A 20,308-nucleotide genomic window follows, 5' to 3' on the forward strand; every position below is an offset into this window, starting at 1 on the left:
GCCACAGTTCTCCAATGACTTCTACTGCAAGGTGTGTAGACATTTCTTAAAACAGTTAATATACTGAAAGCCACAGTTCTCCAATGACTTCTACTGCAAGGTGTGTAGACATTTCTTAAAACAGTTAATATACTGAAAGCCACAGTTCTCCAATGACTTCTACTGCAAGGTGTGTAGACATTTCTTAAAACAGTTAATATACTGAAAAAGTGCTTTTTCTGCAAGAGGACTCTACTTTTGCATAAAATCATGATGTCACTTTCACTTGAATAAATAATATGTACATATGTAAGTAATGCTCAATAGACCGAATAGGCCTATTCACAAAGATTATATCTCGATGAAAAATTGTGCACTGTATAATGATGAAAATTATAATGTCTCATGAAGCACAATTGATTAACAGTGGTCGCTGGATGTGAATTTTTGTAGCGTGTTATGTTACATTTCGTGGTGATGTAGGTACAGCAAAAATTATATTTTGCTATCACTCCCTTTGTGCAGGCTTGTGACGTCCGGTGTACCAGTCAGAAAAACTTTGAGATGCATGTGGAAGGAACAAAACATAAAATGGTATGTCTGACTGCTGTTGGATTTTTCATGGATTCTTTTAAGGACAAATAAGACAAGCAAATATATTTTTTTCACTATTCAAAACCAACTTTAAATTCTTTTACATAATTTTGCATTGAATAAATAATTGATACATAAGAGTGAAATAAAAAAAAAAATCATGAAAATAACCAATATTAGTAGTATTTTACTATACTGTAACATTGTACATGTACAATGCAAAATCACAGCATCCTTGAATTTCAATATCAATACTGATTTACATGTAGTTTTCTCAAACTTTAAATATTTTTTTTTTTAATGTGTAAACAAGCTATTCAAAACAACTTGTGCATACTGTTTTCTGTAGTCTTATTTGTCCTTAATTCTGTTAAACTTCTTGACATGGTTAGTTTTTGAGATTGGTTGTGTTTTCATTGTACTGAGTGAAAATGTGTTTGTGTTCTTGTGTAAGGAAAGTGTGGAGATTCGAGAAAGAGGCAAGTGAGAGATCTGGAATCATCGTCGCAATACGTGTAGTAAATATCCGTGTAAATTCTGCTATAATTAGAATGATGTAAATTTCATGACACATGAAATACGTGAAACATTTAAATGTAAACTATAAACTATATTCTAATATTGTCAAACACATTGCTAAATTTATTAAGAATTGAAACACATTTCTGTTAAATCTGATTACACATTAAAACATTTCCTACATATATATGTTGTATGAGCATGTAATGGGGAAATTAAAACAGTCATAAATTTGATAATTCTTAAAATGGATGTATAAATTTTGGGGTCTGTCCTTCAACTATGTCTTCTGGTTCGTGCAGCATAGAAGACCGACAAGGATCCAATGGATTAGTTTAATCCTAACTGGATTAATTTAATCTTAACATGCATTCGAATAAATCATGTTTTGAAGAATTCAAAACGAGAATTCTTCAAAAATTTGACATGATGTGAATGCACTCGCTGTGGTGTTTGTCCATATATTAAAATGATGCTTGGGTCGTGTTGTATCATATAAATAGTTGTCATGGTTACATGTACACTGTGCTTGTGGACATGTACTCATATTTCAATATTTTTTCTTAAAAACTTCGGTGTTTAAAAATTGATAAATTTTTAGGTTGATGAAAATGAATGGTTCAGCCCCTTGTTGTCTTCATCAATATGTGCAGCACTCATAAAAAAATTAATGAGAGAGTAACTGAGAACCAATAACTGAAACTCAATGGAATAATTTTCACGTTCTCATCTTATCAGAATTTGACATTAGAAACATGAAATGTTTTTATTTACCCACCAAAAACAAGAGATTTTGGAGACGAAAAGTGCACTGGATAAATTAAGAATAATGTGTCTGTTGTCAACTAAATGTAATATCTTGCAGTAATAGAACTTAATTTTTTTTTCTTGATTGGTCGGTAATCAAGAAAAAGCTTACTAACAAATCAATGACTTTAAGATAAATATAGTTATCTTAAAGTATAAAAAATGTTTTGGTAATTGCTTATGTTTCCACGGTAATGTTTTATTTCATCCAATAAAGGTAAGTGACTATATTGGCATTTTGATTGGACGATACAGTGTAAACAAAAAAAATCAATCTATAAAGAGTCTGGTAATTTTTACTATTGGAAGTTGGTTAATCATAAACTCATCAGAAGGGGAAAAAGGCATAGAAAATCTCTTTTAAAAAATATGATCAGTAATTTTTTTCCCATCTTTCGAAACATTTGTAATTAGATATTGTTTCTGTAATCATTATTGTAGATGATTCCCCAATAATTGTGCTGAATGGATAATTATGATTGTTATTTATTTTTCAGAAGTCGTCTTTTCTTGAAATATGTGCACTGGTACATGTGGTATAAATAATAAATATTTTGTTTCTTTGACAGAAAACTATACTTGGAAAGGGAGGTAAGTATCGGGAAATATGTAAAATCCATTTCTAAAAACATATTTTAGAAATGGTAAAACTTTACATGTTTAATTTTCAAAGGTTTGATAACCTTTGAAAAGTTTCCAAATGTAGTATTTGGCAATGGAGGTTATTTTAAGGCTGTTTGAACATTATCCCAAATGGTTTTCTATTTGGGAACTTCTTGTGTTCAAATAAGACATATCAGAGTCCTGATATGTTTTGTTTTTAATTCAAAAGTTTAATATTTACACCTTTAAAATAATTGTATTAAAACATAATAAAGATACTGTGGTGAATTGCATTGAAAAATTATTTTAAACATGTTAATATGAAAAAAAAAAAAAAATGAATTTTAGAGATTTTTAAAATCTCGTTTATAAATTCATATTTTTTTTTTGGGGTGTAAAATATCAACTTGCTGACTAAGTGCATATACTACAATCAAATCAATTTATTTTCATTTATAAAGACATTCTTAAGTTATGTTCATTATAATTTAAACTGTTTAAAAACCATAATTATAGATGACCGAGATTAGACAGATCTGTGTCAGTGAGGTGTAAAAAACGAGAGAGTGATTCAAGAGTGGAAGAGATAGAGTTAAAGAGGCAGGGAGATGGTGCGATGCTGTGATTTTTTGTTGGAGAAATACATTGCTTTTTAACTCACCTGAGCTTTTTTGATCACCTTTTGTCTGTCAGTCGGTCCGTCCATCTGCCATCCATCTGCCTGTCTGTTTAAAACTTTAAAAATCTTTTTTCTTTTAAATGGCAGGGCCATGATTAGTCATATTATCCTCAGGAAGTTTAAATATAAGTTTGTTCAGTTTATGGGGGGTGGGGTGTTTGGAGGGAGGGAGGGGGTAGGTTGTGACCACATTAAGGGATTTAAGTTTTACATGGAAATTTGTGTAAAAAAATTCTTTAATATTTTTCCCTGTGAACAGGTATTCGATAATTAGTCATATTAACAGGCAAACATCCTCAGGTTGTTCTAATTGAAACTGGTTGAAACCAGTGCCCTGTGAGTATGGTGGGGCCACAATGGGGGCATCAAAAGTTTACATGGAAATTATAGGGAAAAGTTTCTCAATAGCAAAAAGACTGTAATTGCTCACATTAATACACAAATATCCTCAGGTTGTGCAGATTCAGGTCTCTTCAAATCAATGCCCCGAGGATAGGTTGGGTCAAGCTATGGATCATTCATAAGGAGTTTTTCATGTGAATATAGGGGGGGGGGGATTGAAAAGTCCTCTTTTCAAGAACAACAGGGCCATGATTACCAAGCAGTCATCCTTAGGTAGTGCAGATTCATGGTTTTACACTGATATATCTATAAACTTTATATAAATATATATATATATATATAAAAGCACTGAAAAGGCCACGACACTGTTGGTTATTCAAAACTCAAATTTTCGACGCAACCCGCGTCTTTATCAAGAGACATATATTACATAAACAAATAACACACACCACGAAAAACGACAAGTGTGTTATTTGTTTATGTAATATATGTCTCTTGATAAAGACGCGGGTTGCGTCGAAAATTTGAGTTTTAAATAACCAACAGTGTCGTGGCCTTTTCAGTGCTTTTATAAATTTCTTTACTGGCCTTGTATCTTCTCAGATCCGACACTTTAAGAAAGTAGGGTATTGTTGGGTTTTTGTGCTTTTATATACAGTATAATCTGTCTAAACCGGCTATGTGTGGTTCCAAAGAAATTGGCCGGTTTGCACAGAGTCCGGAGTGCAGAATGTTGACAAGAATGAGAGTTGCTTCCCTTGTATTCACTATCTATGCATACGTGTGTAATGATTGCTAACGCTTTAGTATATCACAAAAGAATTCAAAATGTAAAAATATAAATGGCAATGTTTTATTGACGTGCTCATTTGAAAAAGTTTCAATTTTTATTAAACAGTTTAAAATTCGGGAATTATTCGCGTAATTTTCTGTTGGTAAATTGTCGATTTCGTCTACATCATCGCCGTTATCAAGTGCTACATTATGTACGTTCGTCAAGTTTGTGTTGTGTTCGTTTAGAATTTGTCTTTCCCAGATTTCATTGTAAATGTATCGCTTTCAACTGTCTCAATTTGTGAAACGGAAACTAATGCAATGCCGAGTGATCGACCGGACATGGCGAGTTGTGCTAACTAACTGCATATCATCACTGACTCGCCGTAGAACTCCGAGAAGTCCACGAGGGGAAACCCTGCTGTTGGAAAACATAACGGGATTGTTGCCGATTTTGTTTCATTCCAAGAATGTATCGAATTCATCGATTAATTGAACTTTGTCTTTTAATGTCAGTTCTCGTCTCTGTCGTTAGGGGGAGGGCGCCATTACCTCGTGCGTGGTGCTGTCATAATTGAAAAGTGCATCCCCTAAAAATCAGGTTTTATTTTAAACTGATCGCGACTCATCGCCAATTGCACTCTTTTACTTACCTGAGGCTTCCCTTGAGACACTCTTTATATACACCGCGTGTGATCGACCGAATACCGACAGGTTGGTCACCGTGGGGTGGCTGGTTTAAATGCGATAATTAGAGCTAATTACGAGCAGTTGGGACCTTGTGTACACCGAATACAATTGACCGCAACAATTAGAGTGGTGTATCATGGAGGGGCTGGTTTACACAGGATAATTAAAGTTAATTGATAGCAGTTGGGACTGTGTAAGCCGGCCGATATACAGAATACGCAGTATCCGGAGTACAGGGAATTATTATGTTCCCCAAACAAAGTTTGGGAACATATTGTTTTTACTCTGTTTCTTATTATTATTATGTTCCCCAAACAAAGTTTGGGAACATATTGGTTTTACTCTGTTTCTTATTAAGGTCTTCCGTCTCCTGCGGAAGACCTTACTATTATTGTTCGCGTTCTTCTTCTTCATTATTATTATTATTATTATTATTATTATTTTCCTTGGTAGTACACGCGTTTTTCACAGCCATTTCTCGATCGATTTTCACGAAATTTTCAGGAAAGATGTCTTTTGGTGACGAGACTTTGCTTGCAAAATTTTGTGCTTGACGTCACTTCCGGTCAGGAGTTATCTCTCTTTTAGTGACTTTTTGAAGGGCCTTGTTGTCCACACATCTCCTCCGTTAGTTTTGAAGCTAGAGTCTTGAAATTTCTACACAAGATAGAGTAAACATTTTAGAAGATTTGTGGGGGATTCGATTTTACCGGAGGCGATTTGCCTAAACGCTCGACTGGACCTGAAAAAATGGATGCCAAAATTTTTCGCCCATTTCGGCGATTTTTGACCTTTGATCTCCAATATCTTTTTTCTTGCAAATATTTTGTTAAGACATGTAGAACAAAAGTTGTGCACATTTACAAGATCTTTTCGAAAATATCAAGATTTAGGGGCTAGCCCCTTCAATTAGGGATCTAGAAGGGCTCAAAGTCTAGATCAAATATCTCAAAAATCGTTAATATTTTGGTATAAGTCAAAGAACAAAAAATGTTTATCTCAACAATCCAAATCTATTCAGATAAAAATTTAGGTCATATGTTACGTAATAAGGGATTTTAAGGGCCAAAACCATAAATTTTTTACCCCTTGTATCTCGAAAACGACAAATATTTTGAAAAGCAATAAAGAACAAAAGTTGTTCAGAATGATGATCTAAACAATATGCATATTTCGTTTTTACCCTATGTGGCCCCGTTAGGGAGCTACAGTTTGGCCCCTAAAAATTACTTCTAGAAATAACTCGAGAACGGTAAAGAATTTCTAAATACTTGTTGAACAAAAAATGTTTGAAATGTCATGACCTTTCTTACGATATCAAGCAAAAGGGGCTGATCCTTTAAATTAGGGGCCCAGAAGGGTCCAAAGGTTTATGAGAATATCTCAGAAACTATTAATATTTTGTAATAAGTCATTGAAGCGGAAATGTTCATCTAAACGAGCTTGTTCTTATCAAATCAAAAATTTAGGTCATATGTTACGTAATAAGGGATTTTAAGGGCCAAAATCATAAATAATTGACGCCTCATATCTTGAAAACGACAAATATTTTGAAAAGCATTATTGAACAAAAGTTGTTCAGAATGATAATCTAAACAATATGTACATTTCGTTTTTTCCCTATGTGGCCCCGTTAGGGAGCTACAGTTTGGCCCCTAAATATTTCTTGTAGAGATAACTCGAGAACGGAAAAGAATTTCTAAATACTTGTTGAGCAAAAAATGTTTAAAATGACAAGGCCTTTCTTACGATATCAAGCAAAACGGGCTGGCCCTTTAAATTAGGGGTTCAGAAGGGTCCAAATGTTTTTGAGAATATCTCAGAAACTATTAATATTTTATAATAAGTTGTAGAAGCGGAAATCTTCATCTCAACGAGCTTGATCTTATCAAATCAAAAAGTAGGTCATATGTTACGTAATTAGAGATTTTAAGGGCCAAAATCGTAAATATTTGACACCTCATATCTTTAAAACGACATATTTTTTGAAAAGCATTATTGAACAAAAGTTGTTCAATGTGTCATAACCTATCGATCAATATCAAAAAATGGGTCTGTGGGCCTCATGGCTCGCCTGTAGAGTCGATTTTTGTCGATATCAGTCGATTTTAAAAACTTGTAACTGGTAAATATTTTGTAAGGACATATTGAACAAAAGTTGTTCAGTTTATCGAGATCTATCGATTGATATCAAGAAATAGGCCTATGGTCCTAATGGCTCGCCTGTAGAGTCAATTTTTTGTCGATATCGGTCGATCTCAATAACTTTTTACTGGTAAATATTTTGTAAAGACATATAGAACTAAAGTTGTTGAGTCTATAGAGGGCTAACAAATGACATCAAGAAATAGGCCCGCGGGCCTTATGGCTCGCCTGGAGAGTCGAATTTCAAACGAATTTCACCGCAACTTTGCTTCAGAAGCTTATGATATGAAAAATTGATTATATCTCAAGTGTCTTAAAGTCGGAAACTAAATTGGGACTCATTTGTCTTTTCTTTCTTTTTTTTTAACTCCGAGTGCATCAACAAATCGGACGGAAGACCTACTCGTTGCTCGCAACGAGATCGTGTCTAGTTATTATTATTATTATTATTCTTTCTTTATTCTTGTCACCCTTTTTTGTCCACGAGTGTTCTCAGAAACTACTGAAGGGATCAAGATGAAACCTTTTTAGGATGATAGAATACTCTTTGTAGATGTGCGGAACGAACGTCATTTTGTCTGAAAATGCATGCATGTGCATGCACGTGCATTGGATTTTTTGTTTACAAATTTTGGAATGCGTCTAACTTTTTTATTTTTCAATGAAATCGGTTGATATTTATATTGCAGGTATAACTTGAGAAACTTAACCATTTGGCATCGTGAAAATTTCAATTCTGCACGCGCATGCACGTGTGCTTCAATTTGATTGGATAACACAAAACCGTTGATAACTTTCATGAAAATTAAGAGAATTTGATGATATTTACAGGATAGGGAAAGATTATAAATATCTACAAATCTATGTTATAAAAATTGAAAACACGCATGCGCACGCACGTGCATTGACATTTGAATATTCAATTAATTCAATGACCATAACTTTTTTGTTTTTTGTCCAAATCTTTTCAAACTTGTATTGTGTATGTATCTTGATATTCTTAACAAATGAGTACAGTCATAATCACTATCCGGCACGTGCATGCACGTGTGCTAAATTCTGATTGGACAATTTTCAAATTGCCATAACTTTCTTATAAATGATGGAAACAATATGAAATTTATACTGTAAGTATATCTATCAAATGTCTATTGAATGACTCCAACATTGATGCTGGGTCGTACTCACGTGCGCGTGTATGCACGTGCGTAGCTTTTCTTTCATTTTGTGGGTACTAAAATGGTCATAACTATTGAATTAAAAACTGAAATGAATTCAAATTTACCCTGAGGATCTATGATATGAATGCCTATGAAATGGTGTCAACAAATTTTCCATAATCAAAATTGCATGCGCGTGAATGCGCATGCATTGTAATTTTTGATGTCTAAATTTAAGTATTGGTCTATAACATTTTGAGATTGCAATGAATAGGTTTGAAATTTAGGTTTCAGGTATCTTTGGTACCTTTCAATTTATTATTAGGGTCAAAATCACTTTCCTGCCTGCGCACGCACGTGCGCTTAATTCTGATTGGACGATTTTGAAATCTCAATAACTTTCTTATGAGTGATGCAATCAATACCAAATTCATATAGTAAGTATCTTGTTCAAATGTCTATTGAACAGCATCAACAAAATTGCTGTGTCATACTCACGCGCATGTGTATGCACGTGTATTGATTTCGGTTTTTGTGGTTTTGAGTTGCCGTTAATTTTTCGTTTTTCATTGAACAGTTGTGAAACTTCTCTTGTACTCATATAGTAAGACTTCTAATGTATCGAGATGGTGGAATTATGTATATGCACGTACGTGCACAAAACTCTCAGATCTTTATAACTGATTTGTATTAGCATGAAATGGACTGAACGTTATAAAATAGTTATATATTCACATGTTTCACAGTTTGCAATGGTCAAAACCACTTGTACTGAAATAAATGTCACCACTTGCTAAATGGGGGAATGTTTGGGGAACATCTGTAACGGTCCCTGTTACAATAAGTACTAGTTATTATTATTCTTTTTCTCCGGTACTTTTTTGTCCGGTAGTGTTCTCAGAAACTACAAACTTTTAAAGGGATCGATATGAAACTTTCCAGGATGATAGTATAGCGTTTGTAGATGTGCATAGTGATAGTCATTTTGTCTGCACGTGCATGCAAGTGCGCGCACGTGCATTGCAATTTTGGTACAAAAAATGGAAAATCAGAATATTGGAGGAAGCGATATAAAACTTAAATAGGATGATAGTATATCATTTGTACATATGAAAAATAATAGTTATTTTGTCAGCACGCGCACGCATGCGCGTGCACGCGCATTACAAAATTTGTACACTAACTTTGGAATCAGTCTAACTTTTTTGTTGTTCATTGAAATGGCTTGAAATTCATATCATAGGTAGATATTAAGACCCTTAACTGATTTGCATGGTCAAAATTACCAATTTGCACGCGCATGCACGTGCGCTTCATTTTGATTGGATAATACTAAAACGTTTGTAACTATCTTATTTATGAAGCGAATGAGGTGATATTCACAGCATACGTAGACAATATGTGTATCTATATATTGGTGTAACAAAAAAATGCCAACGTACACGCGCATGCGCGTGCAACGTTTTTTAAATGTTCAATTTTTAAAGGACGATAACGTTTTTGTTTTTCATGAAATTCTATTGATATTAATGGTTTAGATGTGTCTTGGTACTCCTTACAAATTGCTGTGGTTAGAATTACTGCTCAGCACGTGCATGCACGTGTGCTGAATTCTGATTGGACGATTTTAAAATCGCTATAACTTCCTTATATTTGGTGGAAACGTTATGAAATTCACACTGTGGGTATATGCTACAAATGCCTGTTGAACGACATCAACAAAAATTCGGAATCATACACACGTGCGCGTGTATGCGCGTGCAACGCTTTCTTTCATTTTTTGGTACTGAAATGACCATATTGAACGTACTCCATGTAATTAAAGGCTAAAATAAAATGATTTTTTGCTATAGATTCACAAGGACATCACTTTTTAATTGGGGGAGGTTTGGGGAACATATGTAACGGTCCCCGTTACAATTAGAACTAGTTGATAAAGGATTTGTTAAAGAAATGTTAGGGACTATATTTTGTGGCCGGAATTGACAGAGCGCCGGAGTACTCAGAGGCCGGTTTGGACAAATTATACTGTATATATATATATATATATATATATACATATACATATATATATCTTTAAAAATCTTGTTAAGAACCATTGACAAGTTTATAATAAATGGGATATTGATATTGAATTATTCCGATGTTGTATGATTTAAGTTCGGTTAAGTCATGGCCATTGAATGGGGTAAGGGTGGGGCTATGATACATATTTTAATGGGGTAAGGGTACATATTTCAAATTTTTTTTGTGGCAGTATAGAAGGTAAACAGTCCTCAGAAGTACAACAGGACCAGGGTGACTCGGGTTAGGGTTGTGGCCCATGGGCCTCATGTTACATGTATTAGCTCATTCAGTAAGAAAGAAGTTTTAACAATATACATGAGCCAAAATAGTCTCTGGCCATGATATTATGTATTTCTAGCATACATTATAAAAGAAGTTTTATCAATGTGTATAAAAAAAAAAAAAATTGATTGATTTTGTGGCAAAATAGATCAATTGCCATAAGAATAGATCAATTGCCATAAAAAAAAGATTAATCACCATGTTCTGAGGCCTGATTTCTACATTGATTTGATAAAAATTCAGTCTAGATGTTTTACTAGAAAATCTGATTCGTTTTTAAAACATATCAGATTTTCTGGAATACTGTAAGTTTTAATCCTTAGATTGTACATTGATTTATGAAAATATGAAGTGGCACTTTTCATTCAAGATCCTATGTAGTGCAAAACTTTGAAACACAGAAGTAGTATTTAATTTAAATCTATGAATTTTGCTGTACACAGAGTCGGGCGATGGAAAGGAAGATAATAAAAAGAAAAAAATGGTAGTGGAATGTTCCAATCGTCCGTCGAAAGTGGAACACATCATCAGGAAGTCGGATCTGCCCATTGTTGGTAAATGGATACACTAAATCAATTTCTATAAACAAGATGGTAAATGTCCATGGTAGCTTGATTTACGGTTTTGTGGACGACATGTTCTTGAATTCAAATTCTTTGTGAACAATAGGCAAATGAACTATGGAGAAATACAATGTGATAAAATTCCACAAACATATACCATATACTCTTGTACCATGAAAAGGACTACTACTAATATTAGCCATTCTAGGCCCCTGTAAAATTATGGCTTGTAAAATGTTGTAATATAGAAATCTTGATTTACATTCAATAATCTTGTTAGTCATATACGAAAATTTTGATTTATGTATATTCAATGATCTTTGTATGAAATCTATCTAATAACACAATAATCCTGGCTGTGTATGTCAATTTGTGTGTATAGATGTGTACTAGCATGGTCAAATTTTATGTTGCTTTAAATGATTAGACAATGAAAACAGTATTTCAAAGGCATGTTGTTGGTTTTTTTGTAGGTTTACAGTATGTGACGGAGTTCCAGAAAGCCGATTCGACGGCCAGGCCGAGTTACGTGTGTAATCTGTGTGAATCCAAATGCGACATGAACACTGTCCTCTCTCATGCTACAGGCTTCAAACATCGTCTCAATTATTTTGTACGTATTCATGCCCTCAGATCTTTAATTTTATCTCGCTGGACATTGTTTTCTGAATAATTATTCAGTTTTTAGGGGATTTGAAAGTAAGTATTGTATACATTTTGAGAAATTTATTATAATTTTTTAATGTAGATGCTAACACGGGAGATGAAATTTTTTTGCAATGCTTGCTACCTTCATCACCCAATGAAACAACAAAGAAAGTATTTTATTATTTAATTGAAATGTAGATGAAAAAATGCATATTTTCTGTTCTCCAAATGTCATCAGAATTCAAAATGTTTGGCTCTTTTTCAGTTTTTCTTCTCTAAAACAATGAATGATTGCTTGGACAAACTTTATATTTATGCCATAGGTTTATCTTAAGTTTGATTTTTAAAAAAAAAAACATTCCTTGGCCAAAGCTCTGCTCTTATGTTTTTTGAAAGAATATCATTCACAAAAATTAGCATTTCAACTGGATTGGTCAGGCGTCAAATACAGAACTTTTGTCACTTTTGAACAAATGGAAGTTGAAATAATAGAGAATAATTATTTAAATTAAACTGTATTGGGTGTGATTTCGTATTTCAAAATAAGATAAGTTTTAATCTTTCTTAAAAGTTTGAATATATTGTTTGTAGTTTCCCAGGGAACCAATAAAAAATTTAAGGTTTTTAAATTGTTATAATTTGCAGTCTTCTATTGTAGGTATGATAATCATGATTTTCTACACATGAATTGAACTTGCAATATATATCAAATTTTACTTAAGAAATGGAATTTTTCAAAATGAAATTTATTTCTTATATTTACATTCTAATAATCTTTCTGTCAAAATTCCCAGCTGTTAAAATAGACGTACTATATTTATCAAGAATTATAGGTGCATTTTTCACAACTTCATGAGGAAATGGCTATCATTACAAGTTGTAAAAATATCAAAGGCAAAAATATTGGAAATGTAGTTATTCGAATTTGAATATTTTTGAATAGCAAAAAATGATATTTATTTAGAGGGAACACCATAAAGATATTTATGAGCACATGGCATTGAACTCATCAAAGAAGAAGTCGGAGCAGAATGCCTCAGCAGAGGAGTTCGCTGCTGATTGTATGAAGAAAGATGGTCAGGGGAAAATCCGGGTTAAACTGGAGATTGACTCAGCAACAGAGGCCGTGGCTGCAAACCTTCTCAGTCAGTCCGGGATCAAGATGGACACTTTCATATCAGGTTGGAATTCCAAAATGCATAGTTCACTGGAACAGTTATTAAACCTACCATGTAGGAATGGTTCCGATATCTATTCAGTTGGGAAAAATAGCATAAAAAATAGAACACATTGGGGATTTTCTTTCATGTCAACAAATGGCACTTGTTTTAAAATGAAAACTGAGTATTTACAATATTTCAAAGGAATCATTGTTTACAATTTTACAAACTAGTGCCATTTCATTGACCTCTCTACTTTCTATTGAAGAGAAAATGAAGAAATAAGTTAACTCGTACACCATTTCACACATGGATCATTTGGTTCTTGGTATTCTTCTATTCCTACTTGATGCATAAGACTGAAATTAATAGACCTCATGTGAGTTAAGGTTATACCTTTTTATACGCTCGTCGAAGACGGGACGTATTATGGTATGGCGTCGTCCGTCTGTCTGTCTGGACCTTGTGGGCAGGATACATACTGAACCATAAGCCCTAGGACTTTACAACTTGGTATATTTGATCACCATGATGAGAGGAAGATGCCTATTGTTTTTCAAGGTCAAAGGTCAAGGTCATAGTATCACTTTTTAGGAAAACCTTGTGGGCAGGATACAAACCGAACCGTAAGCTCCAGGATATTATAACTTGGTATATTTGATCATCATGATGAGAGGAAGGTGTCTATTGTTTTTCAAGGTCAGAGATGAAAGGTCAAGGTCGTAGTATCACTTATTAGGAAAACCTTGTGGGCAGGATACAAACCGAACCGTAAGCTCCAGGATATTATAACTTGGTATATTTGATCATCATGATGAGAGGAAGGTGCCTATTGTTTTCAAAGGTCAAGGTCATAGTATCACTTATTAGGAAAACCTTGTGGGCAGGATACAAACCGAACCGTAAGCTCCTGGATATTATAACTTGGTATATTTGATCACCATGATGAGAGGAAGATGCCTATTTTTTCAAGGTCAAAGGACAAGGTCATAGGTTTACTTAGTAGGAAAACCTTGTAGGTATACAGACCGAACTGTTGGGGCTAGGAGTGTCAAATTTAATACGCATATACCTTATTCCAAGTGGAGGAAGCCTATTTTTTCTCAAGGTCAAAGGTCAAGGTGGTTGTAGCAGGATTTCAGTATACTGTACCTGTACTTATACTTTAGCACTAACTGTTTCAAGCAAACGTGTGTGGTATATTAGCATATTTATGAAGTAGCGCATTCTAAGGCTATCCCTCTTTATATCTTGATATCCATTTCTACAAGCATAATAATGAATTAGCTCACAGAGGACAGTGCTAACTTCACTAAAATATGAATCCCACTAAAATATGTTTTCCTTGAGCAAAATCTATGGGCGTATTATGCCACGTTGGCGTTGCTCTTGTTATAGTACCACATGTGACCACTGGACAAAGTTCAAACTTGATTTAAGAATTAAATTACCATTGTTACAACTATTATCTTTATACGCATTTGATATGAACAGTAACCACCCTCTGTTCACCACGAGAACGCAGTGACCCAGAAAGATTTTTTTTTTAAGGATATTGTGTTCTGTGAAATTTTTGGACTGAGGATGACTAATTCCTATCTTCATCTGTCTGAAGGAATGTTTTTGTACCTACTATCTATCGTGTACATGTAGATGTGCCTTTGATGTAGCTCGTTGGAACAAAGTCAAAGTAAAAGTTTTAAACATTGAGGAATTTCCAATGCTACACCTTGCTAATAGTTTTTTTAAAAAATGAATGAGGTAGTCTCCCTTTCTAAACTACTGTTAGTTTCTTGTTACTCCAGGTCATATGTTTTTATCTAATCTACCGCTGCTGTGGCCTAGAGTTTAGAGCATTCACCCTGCATGTGGAAGGCCAGGGTTCAAATCCCGGCTGCGACAGACCTCGTTTGGTGTGATTGTCACGGGTCCTTAGAGATGACCTTAAAAACGGATGTCCCGTTTCACAGTAGGTGTGGCATGCTAAAGAACCCTCACTGCTCAATGGCCGTAAGCGCCGAGTAAAGGTCTAAATTTGAAGACCTTCACTGGTCTTGGTGACGTTTCCATATGAGTGAAAATTTTTCGAGAGAGACGTTAAGCAAGATACAATCTAATCTATGTCCCTCTTTTAATCCTTAGTCTAACATTATGACCTTTGACCTCCCAAAAACTTCATTGGAAACTGAAGCTATTTTGTTCTGGTACATTGTAAATTTATATGTTAACTAAGGAACAACATAAATTCATACATTTTGCCATTCATGCATCATCCGGGAGTAACCTTTTCATTTCACCTGTGTATTTCGATTCTTAACTATTAAAAGTACCTGCTCGTGAGTGACAATAAGTAACTTTTTATGCATGATGACATAGTGTTTGAGGTATTTCCTTTGCACATCTTCATACAGATGAAACACCTACCCTTCTTGAATTGTGAAAATGTAGCTCTGTTCAGATAATCTGACTTACTAATATTTAATTTGTAAACTATTGAGAGAGGAAATCTATCAATTTGAAAGTAAATGATAATCTTTAAGTTAGACAACTTAATGCAGTTTAATTTTGATCTTTCACTAACAATTTCATTGAGTGCAGTAATTTTTCATTCTTTTGTAATTTGAGCCATGATTTGACTTTTTTTCCTGGGCAGACCTGAAAACGAAGCCCGGGCCACCTCTGCCAGAGAAGAAACCGAGAATGACTCCTGTCCCCAACAGACAAGGTCAGTTTGTCCTGGGTTATGATTGTATACACTGCTAGAAATGTAATGAATTCTGCATATTTACGTGATAATAGAACAAGTGCAATGAAAGGGAAACACCTAAGATAACCTGACCAAATGAATCATTCATCTTGTGTTCATCGTGTGTTGACTGATTGTTCACTGTAAATGCTCACTTTGCACTCATGCTTTTGCTCCATCCATGCTGGGTGTTTGCTTACCATTCACTATTTACTAACTGTTCACCAAGCTGCGTTCTGCGTTCACTCGCCATTCATTAATCGTTCACTCACCGTTTACTCTATGTTCATTCATTGTTCACTCCATTGAAATTGGAAAGTACAGACATTTCTGAGAATATAGGCAAATGTGTGCTCTAAAATTTTTGAAGCAATGTATGCTTCAAATCCATTTTTTTAACCAAAAAAATGAGAGAATTTGGAATTTTCATTAACTTTGTGACCTTGGGAGAGGGCCTACAGAGGCTATGCTTGTTTCATAATCCTTTTGAATATATCATTGAAATATGTTTGAATTAAATTAGCTTTGTGACCTTCCTCTAAACTTGGAATATGCCAACTTAAAACTGATATTTCTTTTGAGATAGACTGGTCAGGGTTACTTTATAATGATTTACATTTTTGTACATGATGATTTTTCAAAATGGGGGCCATATATTCTACCTTCTCATTTTCTTCTGTGTTGGGTCAGGGTATGTATTTTGAAAAAAAAAATGAAATGGTATATTCACATCTACTTGCCTTTAAGGTGAATATATTAATTTATTTTTCCAACATTTGACTAAAGATAAATTGGGAAATCTTAGATAAAAGGTGATCAAAACAGAGAACAATCTCATAAATCCTATAAAGAGTACAAAACTTAGAGAAAAACAAATATACACAGACCCCTGAACACAACAAAAGTGAGACCAGGTGCCTAGGAGGAGTAAGCATCCCCTGTTAATTGTTCACACCCGCCATGAACCCTGTATCTTGATCATGTAAACTAAGTAATCCGTAATCAAAATCATTATGCATATTGGTATGAAACATGTCAGACAGCAATTGACCTAAAGATGGATTGTATTTGATATTTCTAATGACCATAGAAATTGCAAGATGCCAACTCACATCACTATAATGACTATCAACTATGTCTTGCATAGCGTTTTGGGCAAAACTTCATTTCCCTAGTAACACTGATAAATTGTCCGTTAAAATATATCATTTAGTTTATAAAACAGACATCAAATGGTTAAAATCTATAAGAAATATATTGAATGAATGTGGACTCTCATATTTGTGGACAACAGAATCTCTATATAATCCAATTTGGGTAAAACAGGAAGTTAAAAGAATATTAATAGACCAATTTATGCAAGAATGGCGGAGTAATATTTATCGTTCTCCCAAATGTTTAAATTACAGGCTTTTCAAAGATTGCCTGATATTCGAGAATTATCTCACTATTCTGCCTCGAAAATACACACTAATTTTATGTAAATTTAAATGTAATAATTTTAAACTACCCATTGAGTATGGAAGATGGAATAATACTCCTAGAAGTCAACGATTTTGTTATTTATGTAATCGAAACAAAGTAGGAGATGAATATCATTACATTTTTGAGTGTACACAGCATAATTTAACAAATGCCAGAAAAGTTTTATTGTCTGAAAATCTAACAAAGAATCCAAATATTATAAAATTCCACAAACTATTTTCATCAACAAATCTTGCACTGCTGAAAAGTTTATGTAAATTTCTATTTGTTGTAAAGAAAAATGTGGACCTTACGTAGCTTCAATAATTTCATTAGGATATAACTTGGTCTAGTGGTAATGTTCATTTGTTGAATCAATGTTTCTCTACTTTATACATACAAATGTAGTAAATATAAATATATTTATTCCTGTACATGTTGTATATGCAGTATTCTGTATTTTCCAACCTCCTCTCTGTAATGTATGACTGTACATTTATGAGAATAAAGCATTGATTGATTGCACACAAGCTAGCTGTAATCAAAGATGGCAGACCAGAGATCATTTTGTAAGCTCAAGTTACCTGTTATTAATAAATATTTCAATGTTTTAAATTATCTTATCATATAGTAAAGCAATTAGGGACATTTTCTTGGTCAATATAGTGATTTAGCTACCCTTTAAGTACAATTTTCACCCACTAGATCTCTCCGGTGTTAGTCAGTATTTTTCGTATTGCACCCCCCCCCCCCCCCCCCCCCCCCCCCCCCCCCCCCCCCCCCCCCCCCAAATGTCACTATACTAGCTGCAGAACTTTAGCTATCTGCAGCTAAATCGTGACAAACTATGTTGGGAGGAGATAAACATTTAGATGTAGGTCTAGATCTCTTTGCTGTGATGGTTTTAATTCAAATGAAAAATGAGTCACTCTTATTGAAAAATGATTTGTTTTTCTCTACATCATCCAAGAAATATTTATTCAGAGTTGGTAAATGATAATGGAAGTTGGTGTTAATCACTCTGAATATATGAAGGCATGATGCATTTTACATTGAATTTCTAAAATTGGATTAAAAGAAATTATTTTGTCAACTATTACAGAGAATTTTGGCCCCAGCTATGACAGAGGATACAACAAAAGACCATCTGACAACCAATACGACTTCTCATCAAAACATCCCAGGGGGCCGGGTACCAGGTAAGATACCAGAAAACATCCCAGGGGGCCGGGCACCAGGTAAGATACCAGAAAACATCCCAGGGGGCCAGGCACCAGGTAACATACCAGAAAACATCCCAGGGGGCCGGGCACCAGGTAAGATATCAGAAAACATCCCAGGGGGCCAGACACCAGGTAAGATACCAGAAAACATCCCAGGGGGCCGGGCACCAGGTAAGACACCAGAAAACATACTAGGGGGCCAGGCACTAGGCAAGATCACAGAATCAATACAACTTCCCATCAAAACATCCCAGGGGGCCGGGCACCAGGTAAGATACCAGAAAACATCCCAGGGGGCCGGGCACCAGGTAAGACACCAGAAAACATACTAGGGGGCCAGGCACTAGGCAAGATCACAGAATCAATACGACTTCCCATCAAAACATCCCAGGGGGCTGGGCACCAGGTAAGACACCAGAAATATCTTCTATCTGTGATATTTGGTGTGATTAATAGAAATTTTAATATTTCATTGCAACCATGAATTATCTCTCTTACTTCTCTGCCAAAGTTGCTAAATGTGAATCCCACTGAAAATAAATCAATATACACTATTGAGATTATTAATCAAGAAATAACGAACCTTTTTAAAAACTTTACTGTGATATGAAGTGCCTTTATAGGATGAATACGTTTACTAAGAATTTCATAATGTTTGCATTATCATATGATAAGAATCAGAATTTAGTGCACATTGCATGCATGTGCTGACCTGTAATATTGATTATAGGATATTTTAAGAATCAAGTACCAAGATACATTTACAATAAGAATACCAAATGATTTCGATGAATAACGAAAACATTATGGTCCTTCAAAGAATCGAACCTCATGTGCATTGGCATTTTTAGGTCACCTAACCTGCGTCCATCATGTGTTGATAATTGAACAACTTCTTGATAACTACCATTTCAATTCTTTTTAAATTCGGTATGGAACATCTTTGGCACAAAGGGGACATAAATTGTAAATTTCAGGACTCCTGCACCCCTGGGGCCTTAGGGGTGGGGCAAAATCTGCTAAAAATTGACAAATTTACAAAAATTTACTAATTTTCCAAAGTCTTCTCCTCTATAACTGCACATCTATTATGTAAAGTCTTTCATCAATATAAGCACTATCAGGTTCATTTGTGTGCTTAAAAGAAAATATTTCGTTTTATACTGCTGCTGAATACTTAGATATGCAGAACAGAATATTTGTTATAGATTTCATAGCCTATGGGGCTAGTGAATCAGATACTTTTAACTAAAATGCAGTGGGATTCTTGCTTATTTTTGTGTAAGGAGAGGAATGAAAATCACTTTGTTATAACTAGTAATTCCTTATTGATTGTCTTTGCTATAACTGTGTTTGACTGTTTGTGGTTGTTACTATTGCCTGTCTTTGCTATAACTGTGTTTAACTGTTTGTGGTTGTTGCTATTTCGTGTCTTTGCTATATCTGTGTTTAACTGTTTGTGGTTGTTGCTATTGCGTGTCTTTGCTATAACTGTGTTTAACTGTTTGTGGTTGTTGCTATTGCGTGTCTTTGCTATATCTGTGTTTAACTGTTTGTGGTTGTTGCTATTGCCTGTCTTTGCTATAACTGTGTTTGACTGTGGTTGTTGCTATTGCCTGTCTTTGCTATATCTGTGTTTGACTGTTTGTGGTTGTTGCTATTGCATGTCTTTGCTATATCTGTGTTTGACTGTGGTTGTTGTTATTGATTGTCTTTGCTATAACTGTGTTTGACTGTTTGTGGTTGTTGCTATTGCCTGTCTTTGCTATATCTGTGTTTGACTGTGGTTGTTGTTATTGATTGTCTTTGCTATAACTGTGTTTGACTGTTTGTGGTTGTTGCTATTGCCTGTCTTTGCTATAT

At 34.4% G+C, this 20,308-nt stretch overlaps 1 protein-coding gene across 2 annotated transcripts in view; it reads left to right on the forward strand.

Moving 5' to 3' along the window:
* The window catches only part of LOC125665584 (uncharacterized), a 46,155-nt gene that overhangs the window by 12,101 nt on the left and 13,746 nt on the right, over window positions 1-20,308 (forward strand). For both annotated transcript variants that reach the window (XM_048898292.2, XM_056152324.1), the window contains exons 6-12: window positions 505-573; window positions 2,469-2,490; window positions 11,085-11,195; window positions 11,678-11,817; window positions 12,817-13,033; window positions 15,666-15,737; window positions 18,325-18,421. In XM_048898292.2, the coding sequence (XP_048754249.2) occupies window positions 505-573; window positions 2,469-2,490; window positions 11,085-11,195; window positions 11,678-11,817; window positions 12,817-13,033; window positions 15,666-15,737; window positions 18,325-18,421 (728 nt within the window). The remainder of the gene's footprint in view (window positions 1-504; window positions 574-2,468; window positions 2,491-11,084; window positions 11,196-11,677; window positions 11,818-12,816; window positions 13,034-15,665; window positions 15,738-18,324; window positions 18,422-20,308) is intronic.

This window comes from Ostrea edulis, chromosome 10 (genome assembly GCF_947568905.1).
Source record: "Ostrea edulis chromosome 10, xbOstEdul1.1, whole genome shotgun sequence".
NCBI lineage: Eukaryota > Metazoa > Mollusca > Bivalvia > Ostreida > Ostreidae > Ostrea > Ostrea edulis.